Raw genomic sequence first — 14833 nt, 5'->3', positions numbered from 1 at the left:
TGAGTCTCTGTTTCTCACCAAATGCTGATATGAGTGTATTGTGGTGACATGATCCATGGGGTTGATCAGTATATCCTCTTTTCCTGCTGCTGCCTGTGCCACAGGGCAAGAAGGTCTAAGGACTCAAAATCTGCTCCTCTTTTCCAGTGGGATAGGGCTCGTGGAGCAGTTTCTTCTCCTCTCCTCCCCCCTTGACAACGGAAGAAAATTAGAGATGGGTACAGTGGGGAAAGAATCTTTAATTTCTCTGTGAAGGTCAGGGCTGGCCTCCTGGCTAGTACTCAGACATTGGCTGACTCATTGTACCATGAGCTCGAACTCGGTACAGGCAGGTGAAGTGGGGGTTTCCCCAGTTGGTCAGTATCTTCAGTTTGATGCAGTTGAAGGGTTTGGTGAGCGTGTTCTGGAAGCAGACACACATGGAGAGTGAACAAGGCCTGGTCTTACCCTTCTATCCTTCTCTTGAGGGCTCACTCAGGGGCCACTTTCTACCTCCCCCTTCCTTGCTTCCTCTGAGCTGACCCATGTTCAGTGAATCCCAGAATTAGAAGAGATTCAGACTCAAAGACTGTTAGAGCTGGAAGAACTCTTGAAAACCACTTAGTTGTAGCACCTGAGGATTCAGCATTGGAAGGAGGCAGGGCAGATCATCTAATCCAGCCTCTTCATTTAAAAAAATGAAGAAACTGGGGGCAGCTAGGTGGTGCAGTGCATAGAGCACTGGCCCTGGAGTCAGGAGGACCAGAGTTTAAATCTGGTTTCAGACACTTACTAGCTGTGTGACCCTGGGCAAGTCACTTAACCCCATTGCCTAGCAAAACAAACAAAGAAACAGAAAAAAACCCAAAAATGAAAAAAACTGAGGCCCAGAGAGAGTAAGGAAGTTGCATAGCAAGGTCACATAGCTAAGGTGTGGCTGAAATGAGATTCAAATCTATGTCTTCTAATGGTTCTGTCTAATATTCTTTGTATTACCCACTTTCATTTTATAGTTGAGGAAACTGAGACCTAGAGATGTGAGAAGAACTTTTGCAAGGTTTATCTGCAAGTAAATGTCTGAGATGAGATCAAACTAAAGTCTTCCTGAGTTGGAAGGTAGGACTCAGGCCTTGTGGGTGACAGAACTTTCATGAAAATACAGCCCACCGTCCCTCCACTCTTCCATCTAGTTCTCCTGAGACTGATATATGCTTATTTTCCTATGGTATACACCCAGTGCAGCGTCGGGGTAAGAACACTGGCATGGGAGGCAGGATACCTGGGTTCCCGGTATAGATCTAACATTCTGTGATTCTCTCTCCCTGCTTCCAGCTAAGTCTGTTCTGAGGCCAGCGCTGGCTGTATAGTATAGTAGAAAACCTTAGAATTAGGTGGCCTGGGTTCTCATCCCATTCTGACACTTATTACTAACTCGTTTGGTGCTTACAGCCTGAGTTTCATTGTTGTAATATGGAGAGAGTGATGCTTGTCTCCCTGCCTCACAGGGGTGCTGCCAGGAAATAGCTTTGCATGCTTACAGAGCCCTAGAAATCTGTGGTGTTCTTCCTTCACAGTCTTTCCCTTCCTGAATGTCCCCTTGGCTATAGCTCCAGCCCTGGCAGCATTCGTCCTCTCTGTGGTGGGCAGATTGCCCGCTGTCCTCTGGACAGAGAGGGTAAGGGGCATGGCTGCTCTTGATAGCCTTTTGGGGAAATTGAAGACATATTTCTATTCATATCTGATACCTCCCCATTTATACAAATCACACAGATACAGGACCTTCAATATGCCATTAATACACCTGGTTATGAGCATGTGTTTTCCTAGTATGTAGAGTACAGGCTAGTGTGTCGGGGTTACTCTGGGCTCTGAGCTAGAGGCCTGATAAGAATTTCTGTGCTGCCTCGGGGGCGGATGAAACTGAAATTTGCACTGTCTCTTACTATTTGTGTGACTGTGGGCAGGTTGCTTTGTTTTTCTGAGCCTCAGTTTCCTGATCTGTAAAATCACAGGTTAGACTGGATGACCACACCGTCTTCTGGCCCAGCCATATACAACCAGCTCAGCCCTTGGGGCCCTGGGAGTGGCTAAGAAGCCCCTGAGGAGGAGATGGAGCTTTGAGAGGAGACTGACCCCAAACTAGCCCTGTCTCAACTTGGATTTGCCCTGCCCCCTCAATCCCATCCCATCATTTGAGACTAGTGATAGCCATGATTCCCAGTGTCTTATCCTCCTGGAACAGGAGGAAAAGAGCCCTTGGATATGAATCAGGAGACCTGGACCCAAATCCTGGCTCTACCACTTGTGCTGTGTGGCCTTGGACAAATGACTTTCCTTCTCTGAGACTCAGTTTCTTATTTCTTCCACAGATGATGTGTACATGTCCCTCCCCTTCAGAAGTTTTTAAATTTGGTGATTTTAAGATCTTACTGGACCAGACTGTTAGGCCAGGCAGCTGGTACTCTGAGACTAGGTTGGGAAGCAAGTCGGTATGGGCCTTTAGACATTGCTTCTGCTCCCTGGGGTAACCGTTAGCTGGACCAATAGTAGGCAGAAAAAGGCAAGAGAATGTAGGGATAAGACCATGGGATGGAGCCCCCGGCCTCTTGTAGCTATATCTCTGGGACTGGAGGACAGGATTGGCCTTAGAAAAGTTTGTGCTTGGAGGTGTGCAAGGATCCTGGGACTCCTGGGCCTGGATAATATAAAACCTGGTCAACTTATCCCTTCTCCTGGATAATGGGGAGTGAGCTCTGCATCTAAGCCTATACATATGATATACATATGATCACTTCAGGAGAGCTTGGTAAAGGTCCCCAAGGGTTGGTCTCCTTGGCTTCGAGTTAATTCATTATTTCAAGAAATCCTCTGAACTATCTAAATTTTGCACTTGAGTCCCACCCCTTGCACCCAACACCCTCAGACCCTCCCCACCCAATGATCCTCCTTGTACCTTGAGTGGAAACATCTGAATGGAGTTTTCAGGCTGAAACAAAAAAGCCCCCAGGAATGTCTCTTCTTTGCTTTTATCATTGATGCCCTTTGGAGGCAAGCAGGACAGGGTGAGGAAACAGGTAGCAGAGAGATGGGGATATGGGCTTGGGTGTTTACAATCTCAGGGGACCTAGAGAGAACCAGCTCCCTGGAGCTGGGGCTGCCAAGAGCAGATACTTTGGACACACCCAGGTAGTGCTGACATGGTACACATTGACTCCTGCTCTGTTTCATAGAATCTCAGAACTGGCAGGGACCTCAGAAGCCAGTTATTCCAACCCCCTGACTGATGGAGGAGTCCTGTCTATAGAATTTCCAGACAAGTGGTAACATAGCTTCCACTTGGGGAGCTCCTGTGATGGGGAATTCACTACCTCTGAATCTAACGCATTCCACTTTTAGTTAGTACAAGTTGTTAGGAAGTTTTTCCTCAGTTTGAACCAAAACGGGCCTCTAACTTCTTACCCATTGCATCTGATTCTGCCCCCTGGGACAATGTAGAACAAGTCTAATTCTTTTCCACAGTGCAACCCTTCATGTACCTGAAGACAGCTATCATGTCCCTCTCCTGCCCTCCCCCACCTCCAAGTCTTCTCCAGGCTAAGAATTCATAGTTCTTACAAGAGAGTTTTGTATGTATAGTCTCCTGTCCTCTTAGCATCCTGGTCATCTTCCTTTGGACATGCTGCAGTTTGTCAATGATCCTGCTACAGCGTAGTAATGATATCTTCTTGAAAACTACTATTAATTATATCTCATTAAAGAGGAGGGCAGCAGGACTGTCCCATCCCTCGCTCTAGATTCCATGCTTCTATTAATTCAGTCTAGCACTGTATTAGTGCAAATGCACATTAGCAATTTTGTCTGCTTGGCACAGTCCTCCATGTTGAGTTTATAATCCACTAAAAACCTCTTTTAACACCCCTGCATCAAAGGTCAGGAGTAACCCTGATTAAAAAAAAGTATTTTCTCATATCTGCATAGTGCTTTAGGGTCTGCCAAATGTTTCCCCATCTATCATCTCATTTGATCATCATGGCATACCTGTAAGAGAGGTGGGTTATTTATCTGCATTTTGCAGATGAGAAAACAGAATCCTAGAGAAAAATGTCTGGTCCAAAGTCATGCAGCTAGGAAATGTCCTCAGGCCTTGAACTCAGCTCTGTGGTGCACAGTTCATTGCTCTTTGAACCTTCCTACACTGTTGGGAGTAATACCATGGGGCTTTGCCTGTTCTACTGAAGGATGCGTTGCTATGGACGTGGGAGGAATGAGATTGCTTAGCCAGGAGAGGAAGGCAAAGTATGATCTGTTGACCGTCTTCAAGTACACAAAAATCTATTTGGAGACCCAGTATGTGGAAAGAGGACTAGGCTGGAGTCATCTCTAGCCCCACTCTGCTCCAGGCTTGTTGTACCATCTAGGACAAATCACTTCGTCTCTCCTGGGCTTGTTTCCCTTTCTGTAAAATAAGGGACTTGGATTAGACTCTGAAGTCCTCTCTGACTCTGATGTTCTGTGTTCCACATGGATAAAAGGTTATTATTTTATACGTGAGAATCAGCATCATCTGCAAAAACCCTGGGAAATAGAAACTGAACTTTTTTTTCTCTCTTACAGAATGAACCCGTTGATAACCTTTATCGGCAACACAAGTCAAGAGCAGCCTGCCAGGAAGAGAGGTTATCAAAATGTTAATTTCTGAGTTTCTAGGGTGGAACAGTATCAGATCAGAGAGCTTTCACTGTGTGTTTCTGGTCTGTTCCGTCCCTTGGGCTTGTGACTTCCCACTTATATTTTTCTTTTCTCTTTCCCAATGAGAAGAGAGCAACAATGTCCTGAGCCCCTGGGCACACTGCCCAGTGGTCTGGCCTCCTATAGGAGGGTCAGCATAGAATAAATAGGCAGCTGTCTACGTGGTATGATTTGACAGCCTGTAGGAAGGTCCCCCACCAAACACATCTCATTCACTGCTTCTTGCAATGGCAGAATTCCATTCCTTTGGGCTAAATATTGCACTCTCCCTGAAGTCCTTTTAAAAATAGAAATATTCCTGAAACTCACACATTAAACACCTAATACCTTAGTGTGAATAATTTATCGGATACTTTCTTCTGTGACAAGAAAGACTGAGTAACCCAAGAACACTGGGAAAGTAGGTACTTGAAAAAGGAGAAAGTGCCCAGAAACAGGAGGGGAGGAAAGTCAAAGACAAACAGCTGTCTTCACTGTTCTTCTAAGGATTAGTCTACCCTGTCTGAGGTATTCCATACTACTTAACCTCTCACTGATATTTGTTTTAGCGATAGCAAAGAGCTTCTGGGCCCCAGTAGGTAAGAGACCCAACAGGACCTCCAGAGCTGGTACTTTTCATGTCTTTTTCTCAGGTCCAATCCTCCCTTCCCCTTGTCTGGCTCTAGACTGATCACTCACATATACGACAAAGTCCTTGGGGGCTGTATCCAAGTTGCCTGACAGGGAAATAGTTTTCGGGATGTGCTGAATCGTAATATTGGTGAGGAAGATCCTCCTGGCCAGGCGGATGACGACTTGCCCCTGATCTCCACTGAATGCCCAGCAGTTGCCAGGTGTCACGTTGGGCTGGAGGGAGAACAGGTACATGAAAACGAGGTCAGGTTCTCTCATCCTGGCTTCTCCCTTGTGGAGACTGCCTGCCTGTTGGACTTCCGTGCTGAGGCTCTAGCCCCCCTTGCACATATTGGAGAAGAGAGGACCATGAAGCGGAAGCTGGGAATGGCTGATTGTCTATCAGGGGTGGGGAAACTGCGGCCTCGAGGCCACATGTGGCCCTCTAGGTCCTCAAGTGTGGCCTTTTGACTGAATCCAAACTTATAGCACAAATTTGTTCACACGTGGCCTTGAGGCTGCAGGTTCCCCACCCCTGGATCTCTATGATATTACCAACACTGAACTCAGTAGAGTTATAGACCTGAATATTAGATCAAAGTGGGAGCACAGTGTACTCTGAGCTGTGTCAAAAGGGGAAAGCTTCAAGGAGGACAGTTCCAGATAAACCATTCCTCCAGAGCAATCTGGAAGTGGGCTATGATCTGGGGTGGGCTCCTCCAGGTTGAAACCTCTACTGTACTTACCTTGTACAATTTTTGAGCTTGAAAAGACCTTAAAGACCTCTAGGGGTAGGCCATGAGTTCTTAATTTTTTCTGTGTGTGTGTATGTCGTAGACCCCTCTAGCAGTCTAGTGAAGCCTCAGGTCCTAGTGACTGCCCTAATCATCAGCATCTGCTGGGACCCCTAAAAAGGGACTGGCCAGAGAATTGGGCTTGGTGTCAGGAAGTCCAGTGTTCAAATCTAGCTTCAGGCGCTTACTTGCTGTGTGACCCTGGGCAAGTCATTTAATCTCTTTTTGCCTCAGTTTCCTCAAATGTAAAATCAGGATAATAGTATCAACCTCCTAGAGGTTGTTGTGAGGATCAAATGAAGTAATATTTGTAAAGTGCCTGATACATAGTAGATGCTTAATAAATCTTTGTTTCTTTCCTTCCTTTTCATCTAGTGAATGAGCTTAAGGGATTTGCAGTGATGTAGGTAGATAGGTCAGCGACTGCTTCATTTGATAGATGATGAAACTGAGACTCAGATAGCCAATAACGGTCTCAGATGGGATTCAGACTCAGGTTTCCTGACTCCAACTAGAGATTTATCTTGTATGTAGAGTGATGTGTGATGGCAGCAGCCTATGCCAATTGCCGCTACTGCCTTGAGGCATTTGAATTTTTCTCCTGAGGGGTAGGTGAGTAGTGGTTGCAGTGCTGAAAATGGCCTTGTCATTGTCTGAGCCGGGGGAGCTGTTCAAAATGACTCAGACTATTACCTAGTCAGATCCCTTGTAAGATGTATGCATGTGCTAGTGATTGATTATAAGATCCCAGGTCACAACTCCAGGGTTGGCAGGTACATCAGAGGGCATCTATTGTAGCCCCTTCATTTTGCAGATGAGGAAATTGGTTAATGTTAACCATTAACAAGATTAAATGGCTTGTTCACAGTCACACAGGTATTAAGTGCCACTAATGGGATTGGAACCCAAGTCCCCTGACTCCAGAATTGCTCTTTCCACTATATCACGTACTCCACCTCCTCACCTCCCCCAAATCACTGGGTTTGAGGGCAAACTCCCACCTGAGCAAAGAGGGAAAAAGCCCAGTTGATCCCAATCCAGAAGCTGGGCAGAGTCAGGAACCAGAGATGCTCAGAAATGCCAATTTTTCTTTTAAAAAGAGTTTTATTGTTACTTGCACTCACTTCCCAATGACTCTTCTCTCCCATACCCTCCCCAATAGAATCCCCTCTTGGAACAAAGCAATTCACTTTAGTGAAACAAATCAGCTTAGCCATGCCTGAAACAGTATGCCTCATTTCATACCTGCTATCCAACTCCTGTCTGCTGAGAGGGAGAAGGCACTTTTTATGGTCAATTATCAGAAGTAAAAATTAGTGACTGGATGAGGAATTGAGTGAGTGTTGGCTAAAGGCTGGTTTTTCTTTTTAAATTAAATTAATTTAATTTGAGAAAGTTTTATTGATTTAAATTTTTTTCTACTACAGTCTCATTCCCTCCCCACAAATATCTATCTTTCAATAAAGAAAACAAGTTTCAGCAAAATTCTCTGTCAGCATACCTACATCTGCCAGCTCATGCAAAATTCTACACTCATGGTCCTCTACTACTCTAAGATAAGAGGAAAGTGTGTTTCATCATTGGTCCCCTGGAACCAAGATAAAAGGATATTTTTTTTCTAATGAAATCTTTCTCCCTTTCATGTTGGTTAGGGAGTGTCTCTTCCACTTCCTCTCTGACTCTGTCTCTACCACCTGAGCCAAGAAGAAGCAGGGCTGAGACTGCAGAGGAGGGCAGAGGGACCAGCACTAGAGAGATTCAATACTCCGGGGGACCCCAGCAGGGTTGAGGCTCTGGAATAATGACAGCAATGACAACTCACATTCCCATAGTGTTTTATAATTAATCAAACATTTTTCTCATGACAATTCTATGAGGCAGTTAATAAGGATAAGAATAAATAACAACAACATAATAACATAATAGTAACAATTAATAATAATAATAACATTAGATCTTTAAATAGGGCTTTTCAGTTTGCAAAGTGTTTTAAATATATTATCATCTGGACCTGTTGAGGTGGTCACCTGTATACCATGACCTCTATTTTATGGATTAGGCTCAGTGATGTGTCAGAGACAGGATTTGGACCCCCATCTAACTCCAACTCTAGCATTCTATCTACCATGCCATCCTCTTTTGGGGAGGAGTGAAGCTTAGGACCAGAGAATGGAAGTGAATTGCTCAAGGCTACATAGTGCTTGGGACAGCTAGGTAGTGCAGTGGATAGGGCATCAGGCCTGGGGTCCAGGAAGACTCCATTTTCCTGAGTTCAAATCTGGTCTCAGACACTTAGGAGCTGTGTGACCCTCGACAAGTCACTTAATCCTGTTTGCCTCAGCTTCCTCATCTGTAAAATGAACCGGAGAAGGCAATGGCCAAGCGCTTCAATGTCTTTGCCAAGACGACTCCGAATGGAGAGCTGAACAGGACTGAAATGACTCAATACCAGCAGTGCAGCGAATCTATGGAAGGGCTGAGTCCTGAGCATAGGTCATCTTATCTATACCCAGCCCTCTTTTCATGATGCTAAATTGCCTCCACATTGAGCCAGCATTTCTGACCACCTTTTTGATCTCCAACTACTTTATGTATATTTGGCTTCTTTTCCCAAGTAAAGCAAAGCCCGATGAAGGAGAGGTGGGATATTAGATTTCTCTTTCTCTCTCTCTCTCACAGTGGCTAGTTCAGGGAATATAGTAAGTACTCAGCTTATGTTTAATGATTGACTCATCAACAATAAGTGAAGATAGTTGAGGTAAAAAAAGTCACGTCATTCTTTGGACATCTATAATCTCAGCCTGCAAATATGCACTATATATTGAGATCTTCCTATTAGTTGGCTTAGGGGTCTAAAAACACTTCCTCACTGCCAGAGTATAAGACAACCACAAGGAACTCTAGGGACATTCTTATTGGCTGGTGGATTATAATTGATAACTCAGGCAAGGAAGCTTCACTAACCTGAATCAACTCAAGGTGTCTTCAATACCTATATTCTTCTCCTGCTATGGTCTAAGTAAATTTTTTTTGACTGAAAAAACTCCCACACCATATATATCACTCAATCAGTATCGGGCATAGAGAGACCACTCTGCTGAACCCTGTACTGGGCACTAGCTGAAGGCATACAGTAGGATATAGAGGAAGCCAGAGGCAGTCATGATATAGTGGAAAGGATGGGGGTGGGGTGGGAGATCTGCATTTTATTTCTGGCTTTGTCAGTGGCTCTCAGTGTGACCTTGTACAAATCACTTCTCTCCGGACCTCACTTCTCTCCTCTATCAAATGAAAGAGTTGTACTTGATGATTTCCAAGGGCCTCTGCAGTTCTAGAATTTTATGGTTTTTGAGAAAATGCAGGTATTGCTAATGGTGATACAAGAAGATAACATGTGAGAATGACATTTAGATAGATTTAATGAAAGCAAGAAGTATAATTTAGTAGAGTTCAAGATATGCCCTGAAGACCAGAGGATAATTAGTATATTAATATAATGGTGGGTGGTTGGGGCTGGGTGGAGGTTCAATAAGAGGAGGCTTCCTGGAGCTAACTTTTGAGCTCTCCCTTGTCCCTGGGAAACCAGAGGGAGTATTTGGGATAATCCTCTTGTGAAAGAAGTAAAGTAAAAAACCTAGTTTCTGTCTATTGTTTCAATTTTAATAGAAAACCATGTGCTAGATAATGGGGAGAACCAGGACTACTTCATTAACTCTGATATAACTAATCATTCTTCTGGTTTTAGAATAACAGATAAAGGAATGAAGGCATTGGATCCATTGAGCAGGAAGGGAACCGGGGCCACTTTATTTTTGGAGAGTGCCCCAGTGCTTCTATCCCAATAAGCTAGGTGCACAGCTAGCTCACTTAAGAGAGAGAGGTGATGCAACCATTGCTGGCATATTGAGACAGGACCCTGGACAATCCTGCAGACACAGGCATTCAGGAGAAAGGAGAGAGGGAAGGAGGCAGGTAGAACTCATGGTGCATCTGTTCTGCTGGGGTGTGAAGTCTGGTCCAGGGAGGATACTAGGAAGGTATACTTTTCTCTGAGTTTCTTGTATGTCTGTAGCCATATTGCTGGACTGTCCTAAGGTTTGGCCATAGTTAGCATCATTAAGGAGTTGATCTAAGAGAGGAGTTCTTAACACTCTGTCTCTTTCTCTGTCTCTCTCTCTCTGAATGTATGTGTATGTTAGACTCCTTTGGCAGTCTGGTCAAGCTATGGACCCCTTCTTAGAATGTTTTTTAAATGCTTGAAACAAAACACATAGGATTATGAAGGAAACCAATTATGTTGAAATACAGTTGTCAAAATATTAAAAAAATCCAAGTTCAAAGGACCCCAAGTTAAGAACCCCTCTTCTAAAATGATGCAAGTTCTGTCTCCATGGGGGCTGAATGCCTGATAAGTACCATCTGAGGTTACTTTTTTCCAGTTGGGCTCAGTAGGGCTTAGGAATAGGTTACTAGGACCAAAGAATCCATATCATCAACTGTTGGACAAAGTCACAGTGGAAAGCCAGGGAGTTCTAGCCCTACCTCCAGGATGACATCAGGTGGACGTGCATAGTTCCATAGTCGGAACCAACTCCAGTAAGATCTGGCTTTGTCACAACTGTAGGTGGCAGATGTGTGTTCGAAATCAATGGTCCCTCCTGAAAACCAAATACAAATAGAAATATTTATATAAAGCTTTTCACTTTGCAAAATGCTTTTTTGCCTAACAACCATATGAAGTAGGTAATGAAAGTTAGTCAGTCAATAAGCATTTATTAAGAACCTGCTATGCGCCAGGCACTGGACTGAACACTGGGGATACAAAATAAGGCAAAAGGCAGTCCCTACCTTTGAGGAAATAACAATCTAATAAGATTATTATTAATGAAAGTGCTATTATCCCTGTTTTATAGTTGAGGAAACAGGTTGAGAGGTTGTGATTTGCCCAGAATCACTAGGTATCACTAAGTGTAAAATCTGGAACTGGAACCCAGATCTTCTGACTCAAAAACCCCTGAATTACACCATTTCTCAATAGTAAGTAGCACCTTTGGACAGGATCTGCTCATGCCAAGGGCTGAACTGCTTTTACCTCTTGGCTTCTCTTTCAGACAGGAACTGCCTTCAGCTCTATTTGCAGACCTGAGGCCACTAGAACTATTAATTCATGAATAAATTAATTATCATGTTAATTAATTAATAAAACTAATTCATGACAAGGGAATGTAAGGAAATTCAAGCTCTGAGCAAGATGGAGAAAGACCATAAGTCTAGTCCCAGTGCAGGTTTTCCATTGCTCATTCAACTGATTAATTTTCCTCTGCCACTGTGTAATCTTGGTTCAGGCTCCTTCCCCTCAAGGCTAAAGCTTTTACTGTTGTAAAATAAGGACAGGGCTAGATAGTCTTCAAGGTTTCTTCCAGCATGTGTGGTGGCATGGTGCTTCTGTCTAGTCATTTCATCTTTGTGGGGACTTGAGGATCCTAGAAATTTCCACAAAGGGAAAGAGTTTCCAAGACATAGAGAAAGAAGACTTCCCTAATTCTCTCTAGGGCAGAGAAACTTCACCATCTTGATCAGGCTGAGGGCAGGAAGCTACTGAAAGGTTAGTGGGAAATATGAGATCTGTATACTGAAATATAGGATTTGCTTATTCTCTTTCTTCTGCTGCCCTTAAGACTTGAACCTGATCATCATGTGGAGAACTGGATTCCCTATTTGGTACCAATGGTACTACCATTACTCATTGTCATGTGGGCAGTGAGCACTGCTACTGAATTGGGACTGAGGAGATATCACAAGGTGGATCAGAGTGGCCTATTTCAGAGGTTGGTAGAAAGGAGAGTGAAGCAACCCAAAGAGGAGACAGGGTCAGACCTGATACAAGCTGGCAAAGCTCTGTAAAAATACAGGGAATGGCTGAATAAATTGTAATGTGTGGTTGTGATGGAATACTACTGAGCTATAAAAATGATGAACTTAATGATCTTAGAAGTGCATGGAAAGACTTGCACAAAAGGATGGAGAGCAAAGCGAACAAAACCGAGAGAACATCATATACAGTAACAGCAGTATTATTTTAAGAATGACTTTGAGAGACTAAGTAATTTTGAATGTTATAAATACACAAATGAAAAAATAAAGGACAGATGAAGGAAGATGCTACCTGCACCCAGAGAAAGAAATGATAGAAATATGTATTGAATAATTTTACATATATATGCATATACATACATATACATATACATACATATATACATACACACACATATATACACACACCTGTTTGTGTCTAATGGTAGTCATCTCTAGGGTGGGGGAGGGAGAGAAGAAAAAAAGGAAAAAAAAGATATTTATATGATCATTTTTTGGTATATTTGGAGGGAATAGCAAGTTGTACGTGGTAGATTTACAGTTTCATGGGTAATCATCTTTTTATTTTACTGTGTTATGGAAATTTTTGTTCTGTGAATTAAAAATAAAATAAATTAAAATAAAAAATACAGGGATCTGTTGGCATAACTAATGGTTATTGTGGGCAATTGCTAAAAAGAGTAAACATGTTTAAGGAATTACTGAGTATGTGGTTAAACCCAAGAAAATTCAACTAAAACTAATTTCACAACATCTTCTCCTTTCTGGGTTATAGAACCAAAGCAAATGGCCTTCATTGGTTTCATAGACTCAAAGACAAGAGCTAATAGAGAGAATGTGCTGAGAAATGAACCCGAGGACAGCAATTTCCTTGAGCAAAGACAAAGGATTAGAGAAACAGAGATTATAGTGGCTGTATGTAAGAACACTCACTTGCTGCAGAGTAGAACTTAAGAGGCAGAACTGTTTTCTGCTACAGCTCTGGTCTGGAAGGCCACATGAGTGATGGATGTATTCAAAGGACGATTGCAGGGTGGCTGGGTCAGAGGCCTGGATCTCTATTGTTTAGGGGTCAATCCCACTAGAACCCACAGAACTTTAAGCAGAAGGGGTGATAAATATTGAAAATGTGTAGTGAGGATGCCATGCTGAACAGTGGGTCCCGTGTGCTCATTGTATTTCAGTTATATTATGAGACACTGCTGAGGAAAACACAGCCTATGAAAAGGTGGATGGATGACAAACTATGCATATTTGACATATGTAAGTCTCATGTTTCTAGGGAAGTTGTTGGTGTCAGTAGGAAGGTGGGCATCTGGGCATCATGGCTCTGGCAGGTCCACATCCAGAAAACATTTGGAACATCAGCATTGATCAGAACCAACTCTGGCGTATTCAATGTATTAGCAAATAGTTACTCAAGGAAATATTGACTTTGGCAGGAATCAAATGTCTAAAAGTATAATATCTTGCCAAAGAGATTTGCAGCTTGTATCCTAGTCACACATTGATGAACATTCTAAGAACACTGAGGTATGAGTAGAAATCTCAGTGTAATCAACCTATATCCTTTATGATGCATATACACAAGTCTATTAGGAATGATGCCATAGGTTTTATGTTAGTCTTGGTGGTTTTGGGCAAGAGCCACGCCTGCCTGTGCTTTTGAACCCCAGGAGATGGAGAGGCTGTAAAGACTTGTGACCAATATATTTGTTGGCTGAGACATGAGTTGAAAGAACACTATCAATTAGCCATGACTTTGGCTTGGAAGAATTCTGGCAGAAACAAACAATGGTATGATTATTGAGTTCATTGTTGAGACCTTTAGCAAGGTGATAGTTTTGTTGAAAACTGGTGTTCAGAGAACACACAAGACAGTTGAGCTGGGGAAAGCCATTCCGTAACAAGTAATTGAGAGATTGAGCAACTTGATTATCTACAAAACAACCCCAGAGAGTGATAGGAACCCTGTACAGGTACTTCATTGCAATCACCTATTTCCCATAGGGAAGTCAATGGGACTTTCTGGTAAGTAAGAAAAAAAATATTATGGACCAGTAGAAGGAGCAGAAGCTCATAAGTTGTAGACAGACTACTTGAGGCCCATGAGATTTCCTTGGAAAATGTATACTAAAACCCCCTAACTTTGCTTAGATCTGAAGGGGAATTTGGTCCATACAAGGGTGCAGGCTGAACCCCTGGACAATTTCTTTCCTATTTAGTGCTTTAGGTGTAGAGATCCCTAGGGTACAGAGATAATACATAACAACAACAATAACAATGATAATGATAATTAACATTTGTATGACCATGAATCTTTATGTGCCAGGCACTGTGTTAAGCACTTTACAAATATTATCTTATTTGATCCTTACAACAACACTGGGAGGTGGGTATTGTTAATATCCATAATGTTTTGAGAATGATAACCATCCTGGGCCATTTACAAGTCCTGCTTTGGAAATATAGGCTAGTAGTTACAGAGAGACTGAAGATAAAGGAGAGAAGAGGGGGATGATTACGGAGGGCAATTTGCTGGAGAAAGGAGTGGATGGTTTCAAAGGTTGGATATAGAGAGGGGGAGAAGGCTATCTCTTCATCAGAGACTAGAGTAAAAGAAGAGTGAATGAAGAATAATGTCAAGGGGCTGTAACATATAGACAAGGGAAGAAGAAGGAACATTGCATTGGGCTCTATTTTCTCAATAGAGGTTGAACTCCTCAGCAATGAGGTTTGGGGGATTACATGGGGTATCAGGCTTGAGGAGAGAAGTGGTTTGGGACAACTGCTGTCAGGAGTAGGAGAGACAATCTGTTGGGGGG

General features: G+C 43.0%; 1 protein-coding gene across 1 annotated transcript in view; it reads right to left on the bottom strand.

Annotated features, from left to right (window-relative positions):
• Positions 1 to 274: 274 nt before the first annotated feature.
• SUN5 (Sad1 and UNC84 domain containing 5) overlaps positions 275 to 14833 on the bottom strand; it is a 34899-nt gene continuing 20340 nt past the window's right edge. Inside the window, exons 7-10 of the mRNA XM_027868018.1 lie at positions 10677 to 10792; positions 5407 to 5574; positions 2933 to 3019; positions 275 to 403 (exon numbers count right to left, since the gene is read on the bottom strand). Coding sequence (XP_027723819.1) covers positions 275 to 403; positions 2933 to 3019; positions 5407 to 5574; positions 10677 to 10792 — 500 coding nt within the window. The remainder of the gene's footprint in view (positions 404 to 2932; positions 3020 to 5406; positions 5575 to 10676; positions 10793 to 14833) is intronic.

Source organism: Vombatus ursinus, unplaced genomic scaffold, assembly GCF_900497805.2.
Source record: "Vombatus ursinus unplaced genomic scaffold, bare-nosed wombat genome assembly UNPS02014786.1, whole genome shotgun sequence".
Taxonomy (NCBI): domain Eukaryota; kingdom Metazoa; phylum Chordata; class Mammalia; order Diprotodontia; family Vombatidae; genus Vombatus; species Vombatus ursinus.
Note: the sequence above shows the minus strand (reverse complement) of the source record. Positions and strands in the feature narration are given on the sequence as shown.